The sequence below is a fragment of the Danio rerio genome, chromosome 20, assembly GCF_049306965.1.
Source record: "Danio rerio strain Tuebingen ecotype United States chromosome 20, GRCz12tu, whole genome shotgun sequence".
NCBI lineage: Eukaryota > Metazoa > Chordata > Actinopteri > Cypriniformes > Danionidae > Danio > Danio rerio.
In genome coordinates this window covers 50,082,982-50,110,000 of record NC_133195.1, presented here as the reverse complement: position 1 = coordinate 50,110,000, position 27,019 = coordinate 50,082,982, and the positions used below count along the sequence as shown (strand labels likewise).

General features: G+C 38.3%; 2 protein-coding genes across 5 annotated transcripts in view; both read right to left on the bottom strand.

Moving 5' to 3' along the window:
- fez2b (fasciculation and elongation protein zeta 2b) overlaps window positions 1–14,386 on the bottom strand; it is a 21,763-nt gene extending 7,377 nt beyond the window's left edge. For 3 of the 4 annotated variants that reach the window (XR_012395635.1, XR_012395634.1, XM_005160865.6), the window contains exons 1-6: window positions 14,130–14,382; window positions 12,749–12,857; window positions 12,546–12,662; window positions 11,092–11,233; window positions 8,582–8,847; window positions 714–789 (exon numbers count right to left, since the gene is read on the bottom strand). Coding sequence is in view for 2 of the 4 variants with exons in the window: in XM_005160865.6 (XP_005160922.1) it covers window positions 714–789; window positions 8,582–8,847; window positions 11,092–11,233; window positions 12,546–12,662; window positions 12,749–12,857; window positions 14,130–14,356 (937 nt within the window). In the remaining 2 variants the exon portion in view is untranslated. 4 annotated transcript variants of the gene reach the window in all.
- Window positions 14,387–21,408: 7,022 nt separating this feature from the next.
- wdr26b (WD repeat domain 26b) overlaps window positions 21,409–27,019 on the bottom strand; it is a 35,056-nt gene continuing 29,445 nt past the window's right edge. Inside the window, exon 14 of the mRNA NM_001202442.2 lies at window positions 21,409–24,839. Coding sequence (NP_001189371.2) covers window positions 24,814–24,839 — 26 coding nt within the window. The 3' untranslated portion in view covers window positions 21,409–24,813. The remainder of the gene's footprint in view (window positions 24,840–27,019) is intronic.

The window sequence follows — 27,019 nt, the reverse complement described above, 5'->3', positions numbered from 1 at the left end:
GAAAATGTCCTTGCTCTGTTAAACATCATTTTGGAAATATATAAAAAAGAAAAAAAAAATTCAAATGGTTAAATTTAAATTTTAAGATCGTCTTGACCATGTCTACATGCCTAAATGCATTGAGGTGATGCCATATAATTGGCTGATTAGAAATTTGCGTTACAGGTGTACCTAATAAAGTGGCCGGTGAGTGTGTTTGTATTATATTTGAATCCTTTTGAGGTGTATAAAACTCGAATTGGATTAGTATTATTAGTCCAATCTTCAGCTACGCATGATCCCTCAGAAATCATTCTTAGATACTAATTTGATGTTTACAAAATATTATTGTCAGTGTATAAAACAGAATGAAAATTATTATTTTATGACTTTCAGGATGAATCTAAAGTTCAAAAAGACAGTTTTTATTTGAAACATAAATATTGTAAATGTATTGTTTAATGTACTGTATCACTACTGAATAAACATTCTAAAAATTGCACCAAACCTAAAGGTTTCAGCAGTAGAGCACATTATTTCCAATGGTCCACATTACTAAATAATCATAAAATCTAACCTTACAATCTTAGAATATTTACACTATTTCAAGATACAGATTTAAAAAAACATGTAGAGCTCAAATATCTGATCCTGAAAACAGAGGATGCCTTTGTTGTCAGATTATCTTTCATGTATGTTGTTATTGGTTTGTTAATAAACAGAGTTTGACTCACTCTTGGTCAGGATCTGAAGGTCGTCTACAGACGGCGATCCACTGCTCCTGTCATACGGGATCACCGTCGTCAAATACTGAAACAGTAAGATACAGTCAAACATTTTAAAGTCGGATTTTAGAGATAATTAAATGTATCTCAAACAAAAAATAACAATAAATCATATGCATTTATATATAAAAGACAGATTTTTTCTGTGATGAGTTTGCAAGTTCTCCCAGTGTTCATGTGGGTTTCCTCCGCGTGCTCGGTTGTAACGTTTCTTGTTCCCTTTCTATCAGCTGGAACCAGTCTGGCCATTCTCCTCTGACCTCTGGCATCAACAAGACACTGGCGTCCACAGAACTTTTCCGCTCACTGAATATTTTCTTTGTCAGACTATTCTCTGTAAACCCTATGATTGTGCGTGATATCCCAGTAGATCAGCAGTTTCTGAAATACTCAGACCAGCCCGTCTGGCACCAATAAGCATGCCACGTTTTAAGTCACTTAAATCACCTTTCTTCCTCATTCTGATGCTCGGTTTAACTGCAGCAGATCGTCTTGACCATGTTTACATGCCTAAATGCATTGAGTCCCTGCGATGTGATTGGCTGATCTGAAATTTGCATTAACAAGCAGATGGACAGGTGTACCTAATAAACTGACTGGTGAATGTAAATCATACTGATACATAAGATCATTGGTTAAATTAAAGGTTTGCGAGATTGACAAAAAATTTTTCTTCAGAAAAATAATTATTATTTATTTTTATTTTTATTTTTTTTCCCTAAACTTTTTGTGCTGCTCTTGGCTGGTTTATTACACCTTAGTATATTTTTAAAAAGCTTTTTAATATAAATAGTAGAATTACTGCTGCGTGGGACCGGGACCAGCTTTGAAACAGTATGTATGCATGTAATAGCTACCTAATCTCTCGCTACAGACTTTACTAACACACAAGTTCAGTGCATGCCTCTTTCAATGAGAGAATTTGCTAACTAATGAGGTTTGCATTCGATTTCAGTGAAGATATCCAATATGGAACAAAATCAATGCCTAAAGTCTTGAATTAAAAAGCTTGTTGAATATCACAAACTGAAAAAAATAATACACCGTATAAACAAGTTCTTGCATTTTAATGACTTGAATTCCAGGGTTTGTATTTTTAGGTCCTGAAATTTAACATATCTGTATATTTAAGCTGTGAATATTTCAACGAAAAATATTTCAAACACGTTTTCATACTTAAAAATTCAATAATTCATATTCAATTTTCAGATTTCACTTAAAAAATATTCAATACCCTTTAAAAATACGATGTATAATATTCAAAAGGTGATTTTCAGTTCATTTTATTTCAGTTCTAATATTCGCTTCCATAAATTCAGTGGATCAAATTCGACTGATAAAATTCAACATTACATCCGGGAACTGCAGGAGAAGCAATAGATTGCAGAGTGAAGATCGCCAGCTGCTCTAGCTTTCACCAGCAGGTGGAGATGGAATAATGTAAGATTTTTAACCCAGTAAACAGGTGAGAAAAAGGCTAATAAAGGCAAAAAAGTAGCATTCAATTTTATTATCAATACCTTGGACATTATAAATAATAAAAAGTATGAGTAAAATGAGTAAATGAGGTTTTAGTCATCTATATTTGCCCTTATGTAACGGAAGCCAGCTGGTGATCGCGTAAAGCTCACTCCTCGGATCCAGGGACAGACGTTGTTCTGCAATCTTATCGGAGTTTATCTCCCATGCTGGCTCGTTACCTGCTCGGACATGTGCGGTTACTTGCACATAAACCGTCTTTTGATGAATATGATGTTACACATTGTCTATCTTTATTGACTCTTTCTTCCATAGACGCTAAGTATTATATTGACAGCTAAAGAATAAAAACGTAAGAGAAACAGGAGAGGAAATATTATAATAATAATACAAAATAGATAAACATTGACAGGGCTAAGAACAATTACGAACAAAGATTTTCAAAACCAGAGAGATTTTATGAGAATGTCACACAAAACAGAGTTCATATGATTTAAGGTTGGTTATGGATGGGGCGTCTGATTTAAAATAATTTAACATGCGAATGCATTAAAGGAGCGTCTTCAGTTATTCACACAGAACCGTCTAATATGGCATAACTATAAGGAGTAATGTTTGCGCTGTTTAAACGCAGCTATGTCAGGATTGGCATAGGTTATACATTTTCATCATTTAAATTATTATTATGATTTTTAATATTATTATTGTATGACATTTAATTGGGCTATTGCGCTTAAATAAGTCATCCGTGATTCTAAATTATTCTATTTATCCTTTTTTATCACTCTGCCTGTCTTTCTCTTCTTTTTCAAATTTTTTGGGTTCTGCCATGGTTAAACGTTTGCAAAATGTCTTAGTTTGTCCAGATTATTGTTTTATTGTTATGTAGCCTATAGGCGAGAAAAAGGTATTAACGCAAAAGTGGCAATGTTGCAGCCGATGATAAGTAATAAAATGAGTCGCCTGTGGTTTGATAATAGGCAGTTATAACTGACTTTAATTTGTTTTCAGTATTAAATGAGAAAACCATTATTTATAACTTTTCAGCAACCGTTTGTATTTTATGATTAGCAATGTTGATCTTTTTTGCATGTATTAAACATATAAACTTATTTAAACTGGTTTAAATTTAATATAGTTGTCACTTCAGCTAGTTTCATAAGATTAATGTTTATAATGCGTGGTTTGACATGCGTGGTTGAGGGGTTCCTGCAAAGCAGCTCAATGTTCATCCTCATGGGGTATTACTGAGCTTTAATCGCCATCTACTGGAGAGAATGTATTTGCTCATTTATTCTATTAACTCTTTTCTGCAAGTGTGTTTTATGATTTCACAAAGTCAAACCATTATGTTTTTATTTTATATTTTGAGATGATCATATTTAAATAAACAATTGCTAGGGTAGCTAATAGTTTCTTTTTTCTTGTTTTTTAAAAAAAAATCAGTAGCCTATAAAATCATAATTTTTGCTTGACAAAGTTATTGGTTTAGGATTCTGGATGCATTTTTGCTGTGTTGGAAACTCATAAGCTCACACTAATCAATTATATTATCAGAAATTACAGATATAAGAAATCCATTAATATTCATCACTCTTTTTACAATTATACAAGCAATTTCTCGCCGACATCAGCTCCACTTTCGAAAATGGTAAACAGCGAGGTGTTATTCATATAAAGCCCAAGCATGACATGTCATGATAATAATCGAAACACTCTTGTAGGCTATTCCTATGCTTGGCCAAATGTCATGACTTTCACTTTCATTTTACATTATTATGCACAAGCACAGATATCATCTGAAACTTTGGAAGAATTACTATCATATATTGGCAGCCATCCAGCATCTCTTAATCAGTTTGATATGCGGCGCTGGCTCTGACCGGCCACCGGAGCTCGCGGCCACTCGTTCGACTTTGTCGTGAGCAAGCCGCACCGCACATGCATAAAACGTCAATCATTTCATTCATTCATCAATTCATTCATTTTCCTTCTGCTTCGTCTCTATTTTAGAGGAAAAGCGATAATCTGGACAAACTAAAGACATTTTGCAAATGTTTAATCGTGGCAGAACCCCAAAAATTCAAAATAAAAGAAGAGAAAGACGACAAAGTGATAGCTAAAAAGGATAAATAGAAATATTAATTTAGAATCACGGATGACTTATTTAAGCGCAATAGCCCAAATACATGTCATAAAATAATAATAATAACAATCATAATTTAAATAATGAAATTATATCCCAATCCTGACATAGCTGCGTTTAAATAATAACTGAAGACGCTCCTTTAATGCATTCGCACGTTAAATTATTTTAAATCAGACGCCCCATCCATAACCAACCTTAAATCATATGAACTCTGTTTTGTGTGACATTCTCATAAAATCTCTCTGGTTTTGAAAATCTTTGTTCGTAATTGTTCTTAGCCCTGTCAATGTTTATCTATTTTGTATTATTATTATAATATTTTCTCTCCTGTTTCTCTTACGTTTTTATTCTTTAGCTGTCAATATAATACTTAGCGTCTATGGAAGAAAGAGTCAATAAAGATAGACAATGTGTAACATCATATTCATCAAAAGACGGTTTATGTGCAAGTAACCGCACATGTCCGAGCAGGTAACGAGCCAGCATGGGAGATAAACTCCGATAAGATTGCAGAACAACGTCTGTCCCTGGATCCGAGGAGTGAGCTTTACGCGATCACCAGCTGGCTTCCGTTACATAAGGGCAAATATAGATGACTAAAACCTCATTTACTCATTTTACTCATACTTTTTATTATTTATAATGTCCAAGGTATTGATAATAAAATTGAATGCTACTTTTTTGCCTTTATTAGCCTTTTTCTCACCTGTTTACTGGGTTAAAAATCTTACATTATTCCATCTCCACCTGCTGGTGAAAGCTAGAGCAGCTGGCGATCTTCACTCTGCAATCTATTGCTTCTCCTGCAGTTCCCGGATGTAATGTTGAATTTTATCAGTCGAATTTGATCCACTGAATTTATGGAAGCGAATATTAGAACTGAAATAAAATGAACTGAAAATCACCTTTTGAATATTATACATCGTATTTTTAAAGGGTATTGAATATTTTTTAAGTGAAATCTGAAAATTGAATATGAATTATTGAATTTTTAAGTATGAAAACGTGTTTGAAATATTTTTCGTTGAAATATTCACAGCTTAAATATACAGATATGTTAAATTTCAGGACCTAAAAATACAAACCCTGGAATTCAAGTCATTAAAATGCAAGAACTTGTTTATACGGTGTATTATTTTTTTCAGTTTGTGATATTCAACAAGCTTTTTAATTCAAGACTTTAGGCATTGATTTTGTTCCATAATCCAAAGACTGTGATCCGTCACCACTGCTTGGAAGAGGTCAAATTTTATTTCCATAGAGGTAAACATGGTTTTAAATTCTGCATAGAGAGATGCTCTGTGCTCCTCCAATAGGTTAGTTAATGTTAGCATGCTAATCTCACCATGAGGTGCAGGTACATCATCTTTAGTGGCATCTTTCCTTGCTTGTTTGCCAGATTTAGATGTCATTTTCTGCTTCTTAAGATGCCAAGTAAGTTCAACTACTTCATTAGAATGAATTCGACTGGTGGATGATTATTAGTTCACAAAAAAAAAAAAAAATCTTATTGGGACGAACAAAACCGGAAGTCCCCACATGAAAATATACTATAGTACTTTATAGTAAATACTAGGGATGCTCCAATCAGGATTTTTGCAGCTGATGTCGAGTTTCAATTTCTTGTAATGGGGATCGGCCAATAAAGAGTGCTGATTCTAATGCATCAAGTTTTATATAACTTTGCTATTGCATGAAGCTAATTTTCCCTTCAAGTATGATAAAGTGAAGATCTCTTCTTAATTAGGAATGTCAAATATATCCCTTAAACCTGTCTCCTATAACTATTTAGTGTGAACATGTGATGGTTAAAGCAGCTTTACAGAAAATTATAGACACAGATCATTTTTTGGGAAACATGATGGAAGAAGAATTCAGCATCTCAATGAAGAAAAGATTTGGAGTGCCTATTTGATGTATAAGAAGTTAAAATGCACACCAATAAATCCTTTACTTTTTCTTTCAGAAAAGAAGATTGCAACAAGTTTATTACAACAAGTTATAATATTAAATATATTAAAGTAAATTTTTTTTATTTTTTTTTATTTGCCCAATATTTAGAACCAGGTTTTAGTGAACTTGCAATAGTCAAAAACAGAATTTTCAGTTCCTATATATAAAAATGCCTAAATACAACTGACCCTTCGCTAAGCCACACACGAAAACTGCCACACACTAATCGTGCTCAGCAACCGTTGCTACGCGCAGGAGGTCTGTCAAGCTTTCAAGCAAGGGAAACAACCTAAAGCGTTGTGGACTGTGCAAATCTTATACCCGGCATCCAAAAAGTTTGGACAGGGAGGTGAATTTTTTTTCCCTTTCCAAAACCTAAAACCAACGGGGAGAGATGCCAGCGTGAATCAAGCTGTATGGGGCACTAAAGAAGCGGAGTTAAGTTGGTTTTGTTTTCAATATTTTTGAAAATTCAGAAATAGATGGCAATAACACACACCTCTTACTGTAAATTGTGTTTCTTACAAAAATACAAAGCAGGTTATGTTTCACAGCTGTCTTTGTCTTTTTTCACTCTTTATTAAGAGCACTGCTCCGTTTAAGCCCTCGCAATAGTAGTCATACAAATAGCAGACATATTTCCATCTGTTTCAAGCCACGAATATTTGAAATTACATATCAAAAGAACAGAACCGAAATGTGATGACAATCTGAGCACTTGTGATCAATATACTTCACTCGCAGCTGTTTTGCAGTAATTTATTACCCTCATGCCAATGTCAGAGCTACAATTCACTGATGTTTTCATTTGTCTTTTAGAGATGTAGTCATTGGCGATGACGTTATAGCGGGTTAGTGTCTGCTTTTATATTTAGTGTCGGATTATTATTTGCTGGTAGGAAAAATCTATTTGTTCACTTCTGCTATTTATACTTAGATTTGCATTTTAATTTATTTATTTTTTCCACTGAACTGCTAATTAGAATAGAAACGGTATGAAAAGCACACATACATACTGACAGTTAAAGGTACATTGTTATGAGTCAATGGTGCTAATATTTGTCACAAATCCATCAATTTCCCCTTTCTGGCTGCTCTTTCTGTGCATGAATAATGTAGCAGCACTGTCAATGCGTGTTTCCTCGTCAGTTACATTTACATTTAGTTATTTAGCAGATGCTTTTATACAAAGCGACTTACAAATGAGGACAAGGAAGCAATTTACACAACTATAAAAGCAACAACGAATAACAACAATGGTTAGTAATGCTATATTGCACAACAATAAGTCTTATCAGGCTTTTTGGCAAAAAATAAAGATTTAGACGTTTTAATTAGTTATTATTAGATTATTTTAAATTTCACCTTTCCTGCTGTGCATGAACTAAGCTGCTGAATGGTTAGCGTATGACATGGCTAGGCTAAGCTAGCTTCAATTTTGATTCAGTTATTTTCTAATCGTTGCGTATTCTGTCGTGAATATGCATACTGCAGTCTTTTTTTGACTGGCCTTCTCAGATATCTCACCTGTTCACCGAAAATGACTTATTATATCCCTGGCATTGTCTGACACGGGCGCATACACACTGAAATAGACGTGCCAGGCATGAAAGCTTAACAGGCGTAGCAACAGCAACTAAGGAGGGCGGGGCTTAGCGTAAGGTCAATTGTATTTGCAAGGTCATTCAAATATTTTGTTCATCTCTAACTATTGATAGCAGCAGAATGATTGAAGCTCCTGACAGCTGTTGTGTTGAGAGTGCAGAGATCGCTCAAGCCCGCACACATCATTTTCTTCTTCACCTGTCGTAACGCTGCTGCGCACATGCACTTGCTCTGTGTGTAAACTCGTAAACAAACTCTTGCAATCTGTTTATGAGATCAGCCTGATTGAGTCCCGATCAAGTCATGAAATGTGATTATCGGCCAATTCCGATTGATCGAAGCATCCCTAGTATATACTAAAGTGTTTTTTAACCATAATGACACAGACACCTCCAATAGAGATCGAGATGTTGAACAATCGACTAAAGTGTTGAAGTCGATATATTGATTATTGTGATAGGCCTAATTACAAGCGATGAAAATCACACATCCCTGGCTAAACCAACAGACGAGGTGTTGTGCAGAGCTTTGCCAATGCTCCATTCCAAGAAAAATGCACTGAGATTTCTGTGCATGCCAATGTTGTGTGGGTTTTTGCTAATGAGCGTTTAGTGGTAATTATCATGCTTACGGTTCCTGGCACGTGTGAGCGGTCAGATCTCTGTACGCCGCCGGTGCTTTTGATCTTCCTCTTTTTCTTCAGCAGCTCTCGATGCTCTTTTTGTCGGTTCTGCACGTGGATGAGCGCCGAGATGAACGTGTTCTTCACCTCCTTCTCGTAGTCCAGCTCTTCTCGCACCGCCAGCTGATCGATGAGCTCCTCGGAGAAACCGCGAATCTGCCGCTCCACCTCCTCCAGGCGCTCCAGCAGCTCCGACACACACAGACCACGCAGACCTGACACACGCATAAGAGGGAATGTAATATTTAATATAACATTCAATAAAAAGTCTAAGGATGTATGTTCACACCAGACGCAGATGAAGCATCAAGCACAAGTTATTTACATGTCAAGTCAATGCATTGACGTGATCAGACAGCCTCCGGGGCTGTTCGTGCAAATGACGCGATTCAACCGAATGACTGACTGAATGAGCGTCTGGGGTGTTTGGGACTGGCTCAGTTGGAAGTAACGCTGAAACGGTCCATCAACCAGGCGCAGCTTCTGAAGGATCTGATGGACCCAGAGATGGCGCAGAACGAATCTACACCGTTTTTCAGCCTTCCTAAAGCACATAAAGCACAACTACTCTCTCAATGAAACCCATGTTAGCCATTTAGCAAAGAAACTGAAGTCAGTAGGCAGACAGATGCCCCTCACATGATGTGAATCCGTGTCTATTGTGAAGTGTTGAGGCGTGAAAGCAAGTAAAATGTTCACGAGTCTCTTCACGCAATCTACTTACGCAAGTCGCGTCTGGTGTGAACACCCTAGAAGACTTTTGTGTTTGGGTAGTTTTAAACTCTGCGTGAACTGAAAGTTGCTGATACTTTTACTTTAAGTTGATGAACTTCCAGCTGAAACAGAATAGTTAGAAGAGGTTGGGGCTTTCTAGGTGCACATCATTTTCTAGCAAACGAACAGTTCAAAAGGGGCATGGTTAAGAATATTGTGGCTGAAACCATGAATGTGACATCATCAGAGAAAGACCGGCACTCTAAACGCAGAGTCAAAAGATCAGACTTTATTATTGGATAATAAAGACAAAACATTATTTTCAGTGGTTTAACTTGCAGGGCTTAATTATTCACCAAAACAATAACAATGTGCGCTAGTAAAATAAACATTGTAAAAATAAAAATAGGCAATCGGTTTACGCATAGAGTTTTATACATGGCAAAAGCATGAAATACTTATTTTTTTCTATGATAAACAGAGCTGTGGTGAAAAATTTTGAATCGATTCAGAGCAATCATTTAAAACTCTAAAGCTCATCTCAATTTCTACGGGGCAGAAAATTTCAACACAATTTTTTTTTAATTAGTCACATTTTGGAAAATTTACAGTTAAATTAACTACAATAAACTTGAGGACTTAATAATTGCATGAGAGTCACAAAAAAGAATTTTAGGGCGCACTCACGATATGCTATCCGAACCGTGCCAAGGCCCGTTGCCCGGATCGTTTGAGAAGTGTGAGTGCTCTGAATCGGACTCATGCATGGCTCACTTGGCCGGCCCTGGCCCGGTTGGAAGAGGTGTGCCAGAGTGCGGTTCACTTGGGCTTTGGAGCGGTATGCTTGAGTGTGAGTGCAACCGCCTAAGCCCGAAACTGAAGACGAGACGTGACGTGGGACTGTTTCATATGCTGTTCTATATCTGCACAACTCTGGTTTGCACTCATTTGCTATATGCCCTTAAAGTCATGTATGTTTACAAATTTTTATTCCTTATGTATATTTTTAAACCACATTTTATGTACAATTGTATATATTGTAAATTTTGAGTTTTTTTTTCTTAAAAAGCAAACCTCCTAATTCCTGCAGCACGAGGACTTTATGATTGTTTATGAGCATCAAAAGCGGCTGATCTGTTCGGGGAAATATCTGACTGCATGTCACCGCATCCCAAGTGACTATAAAACAATACAACTAGAGAAATCTCCACTGTGCTGAGCGAGAGCGCTTACTGAACAGCGCATCATCGATGACGCAAGCGTGCCCAGGCCAGAATGTAATGTGAGTGCGGGCCATCGGGGAAGAGGGCAGAGAGGAAAAGCGTGCTTTGGCCCAGTATTAGGCCAATGTACATAGTGCGAGTATGCTCTTGCATATCATATTTTAAAATACTTAATGTTTTATATGATTCCTCGGAGAACAAAAAAAAAAAAAAAAAAAAAAAAAAAAAAAAAAACGACCTTTTGCCACTTTTCTAAATAAGGTCAAGTTATTATTTGTTGCTCCTACAACTGGGATCGATGACAAGACTTTTGTCAGGTAGTGTAGTTTTAAATGTTTTTTAGATTACTTATAAAATGTCTTCACACCAGGAAAACAGCTTTTATACAGCAAAATAACTGAATAATTTCATTAATTGCATTATTTTTATAATAACAAAAAATGTATTTAATTGCATTTTTAGCATTTCCAAATATGCTTTTTTTGCTTTCCAGAGATTTCCAAACACACATGCAGCACTTACGCTCTTCGAAGCTGCTGGAGGATGTGGAGTGTGCGAGCGTGTGTAACTCGTGTGACATCATGGAGAGGTCAAACTGAGACGAACCCTCATTCTCCTCATCATCTGGAGACTCCTGCATGATCTCTTCAATCTCCTCTATGACCTGCAGAACACACACACACAGTGTATTTACAGATCAGAATACTATTGTGAACAGTGCAGCAATCCAGGGGTCGGTCTTTCATAGGTGGATTATCAAACTATGTGGATTTGATTATTTATGATCTGACATGGGGTAGCACAGTGACTCAGTGATTAGCACTGTTGCCTCACAGCAAGACGGTTGGTTTAAATCCCGGCTGGGTCAGTTGACATTTCTGTGTGGAGTTTGCATGTTCTCCCGTGTTTGTGTGGGTTTCTTCCGGGTGCTCCGGTTTCCCAGTCCAAATACATGCGCTAAAGGTAAATTGGTTAAACTAAATTGGCCATAGTGCATGACTGTGTGTGAATGAGTGTGTATGGGTGTTTCCCAGTACTGGGTTGCAGGTGGAAGGGCATCTGTTGTATAAAACATTCATTCATTCATTCATTCATTTTCTTGTCAGCTTAGTTCCTTTATTAATCGGAGGTCGCCACAGCGGAATGAACCGCTTGAACCAGCGACCTTCTTGCTGCGAGGCGAACGTGCTATTCACTGCGCCGCCTGTGTAAAACATATGCTATAGAGTACTTGGCGGTTCATTCCACTGTGACGACCCCTGATAAATAAGGGACTAAGCTGAAAGAAAATGAATGAATGAATGAATGATTTGACATGATCCAGAGTTGTTTTGTTGCCATAGCACAAGGTCTGCAAGCGTAAACCTGCCTGAGAGCTTATTTCATACAAACATGATTTGATTGTGATTTCAAGTGAAAGTGATAATGAAAGTACGACCAACTGCTGATATTTATTACAGGAGTACTGTATTGGAAAAATTGGCAAACAACAACAAGTGTATTAAAAAAATATATAATAATTAAATGCACACACACAAAAAAAAAATATTATGTAGTCTACACTTTAAAATAATTGTATACACAAGCAGTGATACCTTTTCAAGGGTTCCAAAGTGGCATGACCCAGCCCCGAAAGAGTGATTGAAAATGAATGAATGAATGAATAAAAAAGGACTTCATAGGGTATTATAACTCGTTCCGCAGTAAAGAGTGGAAAAATTAAAGCTGAATTAGCTTTTTCTTTTATCTGATTTCATAACACCCCATATATACTAATTCTGGAGAAAAGAGAGAAAAAATAAAGCAAAAATTTGATGAATTTAAACGATTTCTCAGGGCCCTTACTACCCATATGAAAAAAAAATTATATGATAAAAAAACGTAAAAATGAGTGGTAAAGAGTGAAAGAAACAGAATGTCATAAATAAATAAATAAATAAAAAAAATATATAATAATTTCAAAGGGCCCTATATACCTGCTCAGCAGTAAACAGCGGCTCCTCGTTCACACAGGAGATGATGATGGTGTGCATGTCCATCTGATCTCTGAGTTCCTCGTCATCAGACAGGTCGAGATTATTGACCTCCAGCCTCTGAAAACACAAACACACACAGTTGGGCTCAGTCTGACTGGTGGAAAAGATCACACATGTAAAAACAAACACGGAACAGATCTGACCTCCTGAGGTCGGAGGTTAAGTGTGGGCAGGTGAAGTGAACGAGTGTGAGAGGTCTTCCAGTCCACCGGCATCACATTTCCATAGTTCTCCGTCAGAGCGTTCCATATGCTGTCAAACATTACACAAGAAAATAGCATAACCAATAATCCAAACACTTGGTCATATTTTAGAAGACTTAACTAGATTTTAGACCTTGATTCATAAAGATGCATGTAATCTAGTTGTGAATAGAAAGGAAATAACAACCCACTTTCTTTTTGAACATTCATGCAGGTTATTGCTTCATAAACTGAAGACGGTGTCATTTCAACACATCCTTTCATCTGTTTTTCTAAAAAAAAAGCACTACACATTTATAAACTATATTAAACTTTAACTTTTAAAGATAAAGAGGTGCATTTTGAAAAGCTCAGAAACTATTTCTCAAACGATTCTTTAACGAAATAAACATATATTCTAGTAATTATGCCAACGTTTTAAAAGTGTAAAACTCAAGTGATTGCTTTTAACTTCTATAATACAACATTAAAAACATCTTTGATATTTGCTTTATGACTGTTACTGTAATGATCACTTCACAACAATGGTTAAACAATGGTTTTACAAAGAATGTAGATAACAAATGTTAAAAACATAATTCTGATTTTTTTTTAAATATATGCACTTTTAAACACTTTATTTATTTTGAAAATAATATTTCAATAAAGTTATTTAAATTAGATTAATTAATAATTTGAGTTTAAATACTTGTAATGTAAAAAATGTTTCGTTTTAATTTAATCAAATTACCAAATTAATATATCATTTATTTCATTTTGACACTTTCTACAGTAAACTGCTCCAAATATGCTTTATTAAAGTCTCCTGTCTAAAATCCATCATAAGGTATCACGTCTAAAATACAGTTTTAATGTCAAATATTTCGTTTTGTATGTAGTTCTCTGACACTAATATTACCATGTTACACAATGTAATTCCAGCTAAACCTACAACTCACTTTAAAGTAAAAACAGTAATTATAATGATAATTATTCAAATTATTTTACCTATTAAATTGTATTTTAATAACATCTACCCCTAACATTACCCTAACAGTATTGTAAAATATAATTATTGTTGTACAGTGTCATAAAAACCGCAGCTGTATAACTTTCAGACTTACTAACGTTAACCGTGGTAAAAGTGAAAAAACAAACAAACAAAAACATGGTAAGGTACTTTTTTAGCAAGTGTAAACAAACCATCACAGAAGATAACGTTAAGCCTGAAAGCGAACTACTCATACCATCACATCATTGAGTGAACTGGCTAACATGTATATGTTGTGGTCTCTGTGTATTTTGTGTTATAATCATATTTTAGTGTGTTTTGGTCACTCACTCGTCGTCGCGCAGAAGCTCGCTCTCGCTCACGGCGGTCACAGAGTCGTTCGTGCACGCGCTGCAGGAGTATGGGAAGCTCGCGCTCAGTGTCTCGTCTAAGGATGCGAAACTTTGTAACCGGGGTGAATTTTCCGGTGTTGCCGTCCAACTGGTGTGTGAATCTGCCGCTTTGAATTCGTTAAAATCCTCCCAGTCTTCATCAAACTGAGCGACCGGGGCCGCCATGACTGTGGCGGACGACGGGACACCGAGCACGCGCACGCGCGCTCTAGCGCTAAAAGATGAAGTGGGCGGGGCGACGCTGCCACGCAAACAGGCGTGCAAGACGCTTTGGTCTGCGTTATAACGCAAAACAAAATATAATTTTAGCATAAAATTTCTATTGTGACATAATTCTTTTTTTCTCATGATAAACACAAGATAGACAGGCCCTTAGCCACTGACAAAGTCCAGAATTTAACCCCTATATGATCTCACTTATCCCATTTTGACGGCTATGCCATCATACATTATGAAAATTATAGAGTGAAAAAAGCTTTAAGACAATTTTTATCTTTATTATAATTTTAATTAAGTGGCCAAATTCTGAAGTTGAATGAGCTGGCCAGTTTTCATTTGCCCATTGGCTTCAGTTTTTTTTAAAACAAGTTTTAGCAGATTCCTATATGTTTAAATGATATATGATAATAGATTTGCGTTTAAAAATAAGCATTTTTAAATAAGTTTGTAAATTAATAGTTCGATATAAAATAGTATGGTGAGCACTTTGACAAAATTGTAGGAAATATTTTTAGTGCATCAAAAAATCATGGTTATGATCACCATCCGACAAGCAGATCCAGCAAAGATTAGCTCTTAAAATATCACTAAAATGCACAATTCAATAGAAAATAAGGCGAATAACTGCAAAAAAGGTCAAATTTATCAGAATAAAGAACCATCCCTTTTAATATTCTGGCTACAGGCCTGATAGACTATACAGGAATTTAAATGATTTTGATGGGTAAATATTATTTTCACAAATGTAGATCTTCCTCATCTTTACAGATTTTTCTTTTTGTTATTTAAATGAATAACTACATTACAAAATGTTTACAATAGAAAGGGTAAAAACTTGTAAGTGTTACATTATACACTCAAAAAAATTAATTATGGCTTTAGTTGGACCAAAGAATGTAACTATGTTTAAATTAAACAATTCGCTTATGTGGTGTGTTGGAAAAAAATAGAAAAAGTAAGTTTTCACATTTAAACAGCTTGCTTATGTAACATGAATGAAAGGGAGTTGTGTTGCTTCTGCAGTACTGCATTTTGGTCAATAGGTGAAGTAATATCTGCACATGCGCAGTTTCAAAACAACACAGGAAGTAAGAAGATTCAAACCACAACGATCACTCTCAGCTCGGCGCCATATTATGGGAATCAAAAGATGAAGATTACAGTACAAATTGAGAACGTGCACAAAGCTTTCCCCAATGTGGACACACAGGTGAGATTTTTTTATTTTTTACTTTTTATGTATTTATACTGAGGCTGTGACAACATTTGAATCATAAATGTACTCTCTTGTAATACTAATTTGTGTTTGTGTGTAGTATTGCTATGAAATTGCCATGTTCCCTGTGTCTTTTCCACATTATAGACAGATAAATGTATAGTTTGTTTTGCATTCCTGTGAAATTTTATACTTGGTATATATTTACTCCCCCAAAATAAAGTTGCTAACCTTGGTAGTAATGAATAGTCACGTTAGAATAGTCTAAGCTTTTCACTCATCATAGCACACGTGCTGCTGATAATGTGACAATAAAAGTGATATGATTTTTTATTTGATTTGATAGTCTCTATTTTAAATGAGTGTCAAGCGGTTTGTCGAGTTTGAATGCCAGTTTTGATAACTTGCATAATATTAATTAAAATGTGGTGTTGGCACATTGTTATTTATTATTTAATTGTATTCAAGCCTGTTAACTTAAAAAAAAAATCTTGACAAGCATATGTGACACTTAAATAAGATGACATCTAGCATGATGACATATTTAATGTAAGCTTATTTGTTTGGTCATCTAACACGTTTAAATTTTTAAGTTTAGTAGTTTGCTATGTATATTATTATATTTTATTATTTTAAATCTTTGCTCACTCCCATCTATTTTCTCCCTCACAGGTTTACAGCTCAACCTCTAAAGTCCCAGATCTGGCTGATGAGACTGTGGATCATCCAGGTACTATGCCTTTAGATACCTATACACACATTAAAATGATGTACAGTAAAAATTACTAGTAATTTTAACTACTAATTATTTAGTAAATTACTAATTGTCATTTCATGTCATTTAGAACATCACCAGTGGAAAAAAGGTGTGAATGCATCCTCAAAGCCCCTAAGTGAGGGAGTACATGGTAAGCTATTTTATTTTATTTTTTTAAACATTTTTGTATTTTCCTCTTAAACCAATTCCTACTTTCTCCTTTGATCTGTTGGTAAATTTTAATTTTTTTACCTGACTTTTTTTAGGATGCTGGGCATGATGAAGCGCAAACCTTGATGTGCAACACCACCTTATGAATCTACACTAGTTACATTAACATTTAGCAGACTCTTTTGTCTAAAGTGACTTACAATTGAGGACACATTCAGCAAATCAACAAGAAAAGGCGATACACCCAAGATGTGCTAATTATACAAAAAAATTTAAGAATTAAGAATGCTTCTTAATGCGACTTGCGCGCCCAGTCGTCCAGCCAATCTAAGTTTTTGCCTTCTCCTCGGAAGGACCCCCGTCTAACGCCGTAGTCCAGCAGCAGCTCCTCCCCCATGGAGATGTCCCGAAGGGCGCGGAATAGAACGCACTCCCGTGGCCCCTGTGGCAGCGTTAGAAGCTTCACAAAGGGCCGCACGTTGTTGCGGTGCCAGGAGTGGTTCATAAGCCTTCCGAAGGTTTCCATGCCCGGGTGACAGGGGCAGGGCCAGGACTGGGCATCCAGGCAAAGGGTCCTCCCACCAAGCCCTTTAAAGAAATACATGTAGGAGGAGGAGACACGGGGGAGGGCCTCCCGTCTCCTTAAGCCCTCCTCGTGCGACAACTCCTCCCCATGGTAATCACAAATAATTTCTCCTTTTTTAAAGGGCATGGTGGTGACGACTCCTCCGCCTTTGTCCCCAACGGTCTGGATCTCCAGTCCTTTCCAAGACTGCTGGACCACCGACATGACCAGCTGCTGGTCACTGGTGACGGCGGACAGCGCCCTCGAGAGCTCCCACTCTGCCAGGACGCTGTCCACCGTCGGCACGCCGGTGGTCTTTGCAGTCTCGGCCCTAATGGCACTCTGCACCCGGGCCAGGGAAGGCTTCCGGCCCTTCCGGTCGCTGCACCGCTCAAGGAGATGGCGCGTCCGGATTCCGAGCTGCTCCCCCCTCCAGTGATGGTAGTAGCCATGGTCGGTGAACCCGATCGCGGCTGCCTCCGCCCTACTAGGGGGCTTCCCACCCAAGCCTACCGGAAACTTGTCCTGAAAAGCCCCCCAATAACGAGGCGGAGGCAATGGAGGGGGCTGCAGGCCAGAGGTGGACGGCCTCTCCTCGCCAGGTGGAGCAGGCGGCTGAGACAGTGCAGCTGGAGGAGAAGCCGAAGCTGAAGCCAGAGGAGAAGACATAGCAGCGGTGGTAGCGGGCGGCGAAGGCTGCCTCTTGACGTACTTTGCTTTCAGGCGCAGGACGTCCTGGCTGGGGTTAGTGAGGGGGAGTCCTGACGCTCCCAGGAAGAAGCATCCCTTGTCCTCTGCCCCCGGAGCCCGAGCCCTAAGGCAGAGCGGCCGGATGTGCCTGTAATAGCATTCCAGCCACTCCTCCTCTTTCCGGCTCAGGCTCACGGTTTTCCCGGGAAGCGTCAGGATTACAGCCTCTCCCTCTGGCCGCCTGCCCAGCCACTCCCGCACCCTAAGCTCCCTGACGCTTCCAGGACCCAGACATTAGAGTGGCAACGCAGAAGCTGCGAAAATCCGTCTGGGTCCTGGAAGGCAGCTCGCACCGCTGGCCGAGGCGACGGGAGACCTCGGCCATATCCGCCTCCATAGTGGACGGACATGGACTTTTGCTGCCGCTGCTGAGTGTAATGGGCTGCTCCGCGACGAGAAAGCCCTTGGCCCCGAAGTACTCGGCCAAGGAGCCGCAGGTGGGGTCATCCTGCACAAGGCCCCGCACCTCTGCCAGGCCTACCACCCTCCCCTCTGTGACAAACCTGGCGCGCGACTCCAAGGCACGAGCCACCTCCTCCAGGACCAGGGCCTCCTCAGCGCCGCTCATGCAGACCTGCCTCAAGTGCCCTGAGAGGTCCTCCTGAACCGTCAGGCACCCGAGGCAGTGTACAGCAACGCTATGGTCAGTGTTGTCCATCGTCGTTTCGAAATAGTTACCTCAGGTCGACACGGTGGGCGGAGTCGTAAGCATATTTTTTAAAATCATTTATTGTTTTCAATTTATTTCATACTTGTATTACTATTATTTTATTAGTATTAATGTTTTAACTTATTGTAATAAGTGAAGATACAGATAAAGACAGTATTTGGATTTTGACAATCATTTTATTGCTGGAAAATGTGTAAATCTGTAAAAATGCTATTGAATAAACTCAATAAAACGGAAAATGTATTTTTTATTTGGTTAAACATAACAATATCAATTTTAGAATAATTGAACCTAAATAACTACATTGATTAAAGCTAAATTATAAATGTTACATTGATTGAACTAAACAACATTACCTTTATGTAACTAACTTAAGTTCACTAAAATTAATATTCTTTCTTAAAGGTAACTTAACTCGGTTACGTGGAACCAGTGGACAAAAAAAAGTTAATTAACGCCAACATATCTTTTTTTGAGTGTATTGATAAATTTACATATGCAGTGTGTTTTTATTTATATATTATTGGTTGTTTTTATATTCATATTTCATTGTTTCCATTTAAGTGCAACACGGTGGCTCAGTGGTAAGCACTGTTGCCTCACAGCAAGAAGGTCATTAGTTCGAGTCCCAGCTGGGTCAGTTGGCATTTCTGTATGGAGTTTGCAAGCTCTCCCTGTGTTGGCGTGGGTTTCCTCTGGTTTCACCCAAAGACATGCACTTTAGGTGAATTGAATAAACAAAATTGTTTGTAGTGTATGTGTGTGAATGAGTGTATGGATGTTTCCCAGAGATGAGTTGGAGCTGGAAGGGCATACGCTGTGTAAAACATATGCTGGATAAGTTGGCAGTTCATTCCTCTGTGGTGACCCCAGATTAATAAAATGACTAAGCCGAAGGAAAATGAATGAATGATTATATTTTTTCATTTTACTATTGCTCTTTTTGTTATGATGTATCACGTTTTTTTGTTATGATTGAGTTATTTAAACACACAATAAAAATAATTTATTTTATAATTAATATCTTCAAATCAGATGGTTAAGTTTTGACTTAAATTTGTTTCCTAATTAAGAGTGAAAAGAGAGCATTGTAAATCTGTTTGCATTCATTCATTCATTTGCTTGTCGGCTTAGTCCCTTTAATAATCTGGGGTCGCCACAGCGGAATGAACCGCCAAAGCCAGAGGTATCTGTTTGCATATTTACACAAAATTATAATAAAAAAGAATCTATTATTTAATAATATATTTGTAAAAAAGAAAAAGAAAATAAAAAAAAACATGGAAACAGAATTTACAGAAAAAATATGTATAATTATTTTAACTTTTACATTTTCTGTACCCTGAATTAATTATTTATTTAACTTCTTTATGTACAAATCCAAGTGGTCATTGAAGAATCCTGTTTTCTCACTTTAAAACAGAAGTTGGTCACAACTCTTTCATTTTCCTTTGACTAAGTCCCTTATTTATCAAGGGTCACCACAGCGGAATGAACTGCCAACCCAGTACTGGGAAACACTTATACACTACGGCCAACTTAGCTTATTCAATTCACCTATAGCGCATGTTTTTAGACTGTGAGGGTAACCCACGCCAACACGGGGAGAACATGCAAACTCCACACAGAAATACTGACCCAAGCGGGACTCGAACCAGCTACCTTCTTACTTTAATGTGACAGTGCTAACCATTGAGCCACCTGTATAACTATAAAATGTTATTTAATACAACAATCTGATGCTTTATCTTCAATCAAATACTCTTAATCAGTGGTACTTAAACCTTTTTCACCAATTAACACAATGACCAGTATTGAAATAAGTACAGTAGTTGGCCAAATTAAGCATCTACAGCACTGCACAGTTCGAAAATTAGACAGTCATATACATATTTATACAATTTTTGATACACTTAAATATATATTGCATGTACATATGACATATTTGTAAAACGTTTTGAAAGCTAAACATTAACTTGTATGTAGATTGGTTGGGAACCAGTTTTTCTCAGAGGATGTCAAGATGACAAAAAATAAATGAAAATAAAAATAGAGGGAAAATTAAAAAGCACTGCAGTGTTTGGGTGTTCAGTGTTTGTCTGGGATAACTCGTCTAACGAAATTATATTCCATACAAAATATGAAGCTGATCAGTCGGTTTTTGTCACGTGCCTCGCGGCATTCTGAAAAGTTAAGATGTTTTCAACTGGGGACGCCTGGAATACGCAAGCGCGTCGTGCTTCAGCTCATACTCATTTTGCTAGCCTGTGGGTTAAATCTTGGCACTCAAGTGACCATGATGTAACAGGAGAATACGGTCATTTTTCAAAAAAAAAAAAAAGATTTTTCAAAATAAATGATCATTCAGACTCAAGTAATAAATAAAAGGGAAATAATTAATGATTTTATGTGCGGCCCGGTACCAACGGATCTCTAGACTGGTGCCACTCTGTGGCCCGAGGGTTGGGAACTATTGCTCTAGCACGTATCTGCTCTGCAAGCACCACGCACCTCTTTCTCTAGTTCTGCGCCAATTAGATTGAGTTTTCAGCTGATGATGCGATGCACTGAAGTGAACACTAAAGTGAACGATGCACTAAAGTGAACATTGAACATACGATCAAAGGCTTTAGGCTTTAGAGAACATACAATGCTGATCACATCGGTGTTATCGTACGCATCAAATGTTTATAATTGTAATATTTTTTCTTTCACTACTCTGTAATTCCTCGGTGTACCACTAGAAGACCGCGTACCAGTTTGAAAACCACTGCTCTAAATAGTAAGTAAAATTCACATTTTAATAACTAGTCTCCATACACTAGTAACCCCCCCACAAAGTGCTTTTCAACCCATCCATAATGCTCGATAAGTTTCAAAACCCTGAATGCTTTATTGAAAATATGCATACATAACACATCTCCTACACAACAATACAAAACAGTACAATCACTTGTTGAAATAACACACTTAATGCAGATGGATGCCCTTAGCTCAGGAGCAGAGTTATCATGAGGGAAAACCTCTCGCACATCTGCAGTTCGCTGGAAAAAAAAAAAGAGACACGTTCTTGCATATGGTTAGTAGAGGACACAAACCCTTCATCACCATCATCATCATATGCATTAATATGTCCACTGCTGCAATTAAGCAGCCTTGTGTTTAGTTCTGTAAAACAATGAGGAGGAATAGCCGAAACAAACTGCTCTCGGATCAGCTAAATCAACAGCAAAGATGTGTCACAGTGCACAAGCGTCAGCCTGGTCCGAGCAGCGACCAAATATCGTCCAGATTTTCTTTTGTTGTTTTTGCTTATGGCACAAGATGGTCCTCAAGTAAACAGGCAAGAATTAAATGGAAACCAAAACAGGTAGATGCTTATGATCGATTGGATATCAAAATCTATTTACTTACACATTTTTAACAGCTATCAGAGTGAAAGCGATCAATGAATGATAATTGCTTTTATAACGAAACGAATCTCGGACTTTGCAGGTTGGCAAATATGTCTTCAGTATTAAAGTGACCGATACTCTAAGGTTTAGAAAAGATTTGAGGATCTTTAAATCTGGATTTCTCTTTGAGTTTCCACCTGCGAGGCGAAGGCCGGGGCGTTTAGCACCATCTTATGTCTGCGGAAAAAAGCTGATAAAAATTGAAAAATAAAATCACGGTTAATGTTCTTCTAAATTAAAAAAAAGAGTGCTAATAATGCTTAAATAAAAGATATTTTAAAAAAAGAGGAGACAATTTATCTGGTTATAGTTTAATATAATGATACAGAGATAAAGTCAAACAAAATAAAAAATATTGTAAACCAAAAAGAAAAAAAAAAACGTAACAAAATCTTTCATAAAAACAGGCAGAAAAGCATCTTTTCCAACATTTAATATCAGTCCATAGCAAATATTTCTCTCCAAAAAAAGGGGGACTGGAAAAAGATTGATATTTGGTGTAAACATCTCAGATCAGGGAAGTTGACCGTGTTGGATGCGACTGAACTAATCGTGGATATGTTGTGCGATCTTAAAAGGTTTCTCTTAATGCTGGTATGGCTGCTGCAGGAAACATTATATCGGGGCTCTCAGCTCGAATGTTGCTGCATAGGTCATTTACACTCCACAAAAACGCCCAATATCTGATTGATTGACAGTGTCACAGTATCTCTCTGTTTAAAGCTGTCGGCACCTTTTCACACACGTTCTGAACGTGTATGTTGCCCTCAGGTTTCAATCTTAGTTTTTTTGTTGTACTAATATAACAAAGTGTCTCTCCTGAACGCACCTCTCTAAGGTAAGTGGTGAAAACAAGGAACTTTGCTAACAGCTTTCTTTAAAAGAAATGATACTAACCTAAACAATACAAAATGGTGCTCAAGTTTTGTTCCACAGATGAAGGTCTCGAGGGCTTCGATCTGATCTTGTTAAAATGATTCGTACAGCTAAACGAGGGACACACACTCGCGCTGGTGTGAAGACAGTGCCATGTGCGAAACCAATGCTTTAGGCACATTATAAACGTTCACACACGCAAGCTCGAATGCACACACCCAAGCTTGCACACACGTAAGCACGCAAGCTTGCAAGCACACACTCGAACACATGCAAGCTCGCATACACATACGGACACGCACGCAAGTTTGCACACAGACGCACGCACACATGTACGCATGCAAGGCCACTCACACACATACAAGCTCGCTCGCACACACACAAGCTCATTCGCACACATGCTTCCACGCATGCACGCAAGTTCACACACACGTAGGCACGCAAACTTGCACGAACACATGTATACATGCATGCACACGTGTATGCACGCACGTATGCTGGCACACACACAAAAGTATGCTTGCACGCACACACACACACGTACGCACGCAAGTTTGCACACACGCACGTACACTCGCACACGCACATACGTATGCTCGCACATGCACACAAGTAAGCTTGCACGAACACAATTATGCTAGTATGCACGTACGAACGCACACACGCTCACACATACACTCGCACGCACAAGTATGCCTGCACACACGCATATGTAAGCTCGCACGCATGCATAAGCAAGCTTGCAAGCACACACGTACAAGTATGCTCGCAAGCACGCATACGCAAGCTCGCGCACGCATACAAGTATGCTCGCATGCAGGTATGCTAACACGTACACTCGCACACACAAAAATGCTTGCACACACGTACGCTTGCACACACTCGCGCACACGTAAGCTCCCACGCACACGAGTACGGTTGCGCACACAAACACATCCGCACGCACATATGCGCGCTTGCACACATACGCTCGCATGCACACAAGTACACTCACAGGCACGCTCGCACGCTCACATGCACGCACGTACGCTCACACGCATGCTTACGCTCACATGTACGCTCGCACGCACGCACACGTACGCTCGCACACACATACGCTCGCACGCACGCGCACACGTACGCTCGCACGCACGCGCACACGTACGCTCGCACGCACGCGCACACGTACGCTCGCACGCAAGCGCACACGTACGCTCGCACGCAAGCGCACACGTACGCTCGCACGCAAGCGCACACGTACGCTCGCACGCAAGCGCACAAGTACGCTGGCATGCAAGCGCACACTCGCATGCACACATATGCTCGCACGCACGCACACACATGTACGTTTGCACACACTTATGCACACGTACGCTTGCGCACACGTACGCTTTTGCACACGTACACTCACAAGCTCCCACACACACAAGCTCGGTTGCTCACACACACTTCGGTGGCCCAAGCAAATTAAGTTGAATCTTCAAACTCGGCCCCTACTGATGGGTGAAGGGGGTCCGGTTGAAAACAAAGTATTTGAGTTAAAAAACAAAAGAACAGAAAGAACTACAGCACTCCATCATCAACACTAAAGCCCAAGCTGATCAGCTGCTAAAGGAACCAAAGAGAGAATTGCTAGGACTAGTATATCTTTTAAAAAATAAGTGTTTCGTCCTCTGCCGCTGGAGGATTGAGTGTGAGTTTATAGACCCAGCCGGACCCCCGGGCGTCTCGTCTTCGGGGCTAATGAGAGGGTAATATTGAGGGAACGAGATCTGATCCGGGATCAGCGCCGGGTCTCTGCTTCTGCTGCCTCCAGACTCCTGAAAGCCAAGCTCTGAATCTCTTTCGGGTTTGTTTGCACTCGTGTGTCGTTGTGGAGGAGGACAATGCTGTAATCGTGTTTTCTCTCTGTTGGATTTCGCATGTTTTGTCGTAAGAAGAAGGCGTCCGTTGCAGAGCTGCCATCAACTGTCCATACTGCTGCAACTCTCTGAGGAAACAGGGGAGATTATTTTATTCAGTAAGAATGCACTTAATTGATCATTACAGCAGCTATGTTTCCATCCACCTATTTTGATGTGCATTTTGGATGTGCGCATAAAAAATTGGTTGATGGGAACGCCAAGATGTGCATACATTTTGAAAATGTACATGAAAAACATGAGCATAACCGAGTAGGATAAACTTTTTATTCAATAAGATGCACATAAACTGCGATGGAAACACATTTACCGAACAAATTCCAATATGCGCATAAAAAAAATGTCATGTGATTTTGTTTTAAGGGATGATGTGATTATAAAAATGTGTGTAAATGGACAAACCAGCAGACTGAGCACACTGTAAAACATCTAAAATGTTGTTGTGGTCATTCTATAACGCCTTAACTGTTTCAGTATTAGTGTTATTATATATATATATATATATATATATATATATATATATATATATATATATATATATATATATTTTTTTTTTTTTTTTAATATATTTTATTTAAGGTTTTTCACATTTTAAAAAACAAAGCCCAAATCCCTACCATGCCTGCAAATAATAATAAAAAAACATATTTGAAATGTAGATACATATGCACATGTACATCCACAACTGTACAGATACCTAATCATATTCCTCCATGAGAAATCTATACTTGCACATATCCACAAGTCCAGTCAAATAACTGCATATGTACATGACATATAGAGCATATATACATATGAGTACAAATCAATTAGTGTTATATTATTAATAACCTCCAGAATTGTCAAGAGCATCGGTGCTACATGTCTCACGCCACACCACCACGTGTTCACTGCTTGTCAGGATTGTCTTCTGAAGCGCAAGTCATTTATTAAATGAAGAAAAGACTCGCTCAGTTTTTCCAACTGCTGCAAATTCAGTTTTTTACTGTTGATATTTGGCGCCAGATAATCAGGAAGTGGCGATTTGACTCGTTGGATGAAAACTCTGCTTTATTTGCACGTCTTTTATGCGATATTCCTGTTTTGCGCATAAAGTTCATTCGCATTTTTGGAAGGAAACATTCGCTTATTTCATGCAGCCGCCATTTTAAAGAACCAAAGCGAGGCTGCGGTAAGAAGGAACCCGGAAGTATAGGATAAGCACTGTAAACATGCTATAGACTACAAACCTCCAGCTGTTGTAGAGATTTCAAAATGCAGAAATGGTCTAAACATCATTTTAATATCATTCAGTAAGTTTAATTTAAACAATTAAAAGCAATTTAGCATCAAACAACATCACAATCTCTGTAAGAGTAATTTGCTCAAGTGTCCTGCAATGCTTCAGTTCATGGCACCAGTTAAACACTATGGGGACGCTGTTTTGCTTCAGCCTATGTAACCTGGTGAGCGATAAACCACTTCAGTCCTCTGTAGCACACCCTCATGTTGTCTGTAATAGTGTAGTCGCGGTACTGAAGTTTTAAAAACATCCATTTCCCGTTAACATTCAAGCGCCGTTGAGCACGATCATAAACAGCACTGATTTACCATAGTATTCACCAGTGCTCATCAGTTTACTGCTCTTCACCCAGTGCAAACACAGATAGACGCGCGAAGCAGCTGTGAAGATCAGTCGAGTCATAAAGCAGATCGCTCGTCTGTGTTTGTGCTCGGTAAACAGCGGTGGGTGAAGTGATTGGCCGAGAAGGTCATCAGAAGCATTTCTGTTGAGCTCGTGAACACAATGGCAAATCAGCGCTGTTTTAAGAAAGCCATCAACAGTGCCTTAAATGGAAGTAGGAAATTGTTTAATTCTTTTAATTCAGTATCATGACAAGTCTAATATAGTGAAAGAATTAGTTCAATAACTTGAGTTTGATAAATGGCATCTAAAACGTGTGTCTGGGAAAGAAAACGTTAGTTAACTAGTGCCATTTCCCTTAACTAAGCTGAGGTCCAATATCCTTTTTTATTTTCACTATTCATTCAGGACGGACTTTCTTATCATTCCTTATTAATTTGTGCCACTTTCTATTTGCTGATAAGATATACAGCCAGCTACACAACGTTTCTATGTAACTCCCAACGATACTTCCGGGTTTCTACCCACCACAGCTTTTTAAAAATGGCGGCTGCGTGAAGTCTATAGCTAGTGACATCTGCAATGTTACAGATTATTAGATGGGTTTCACACAAACATAAAAAT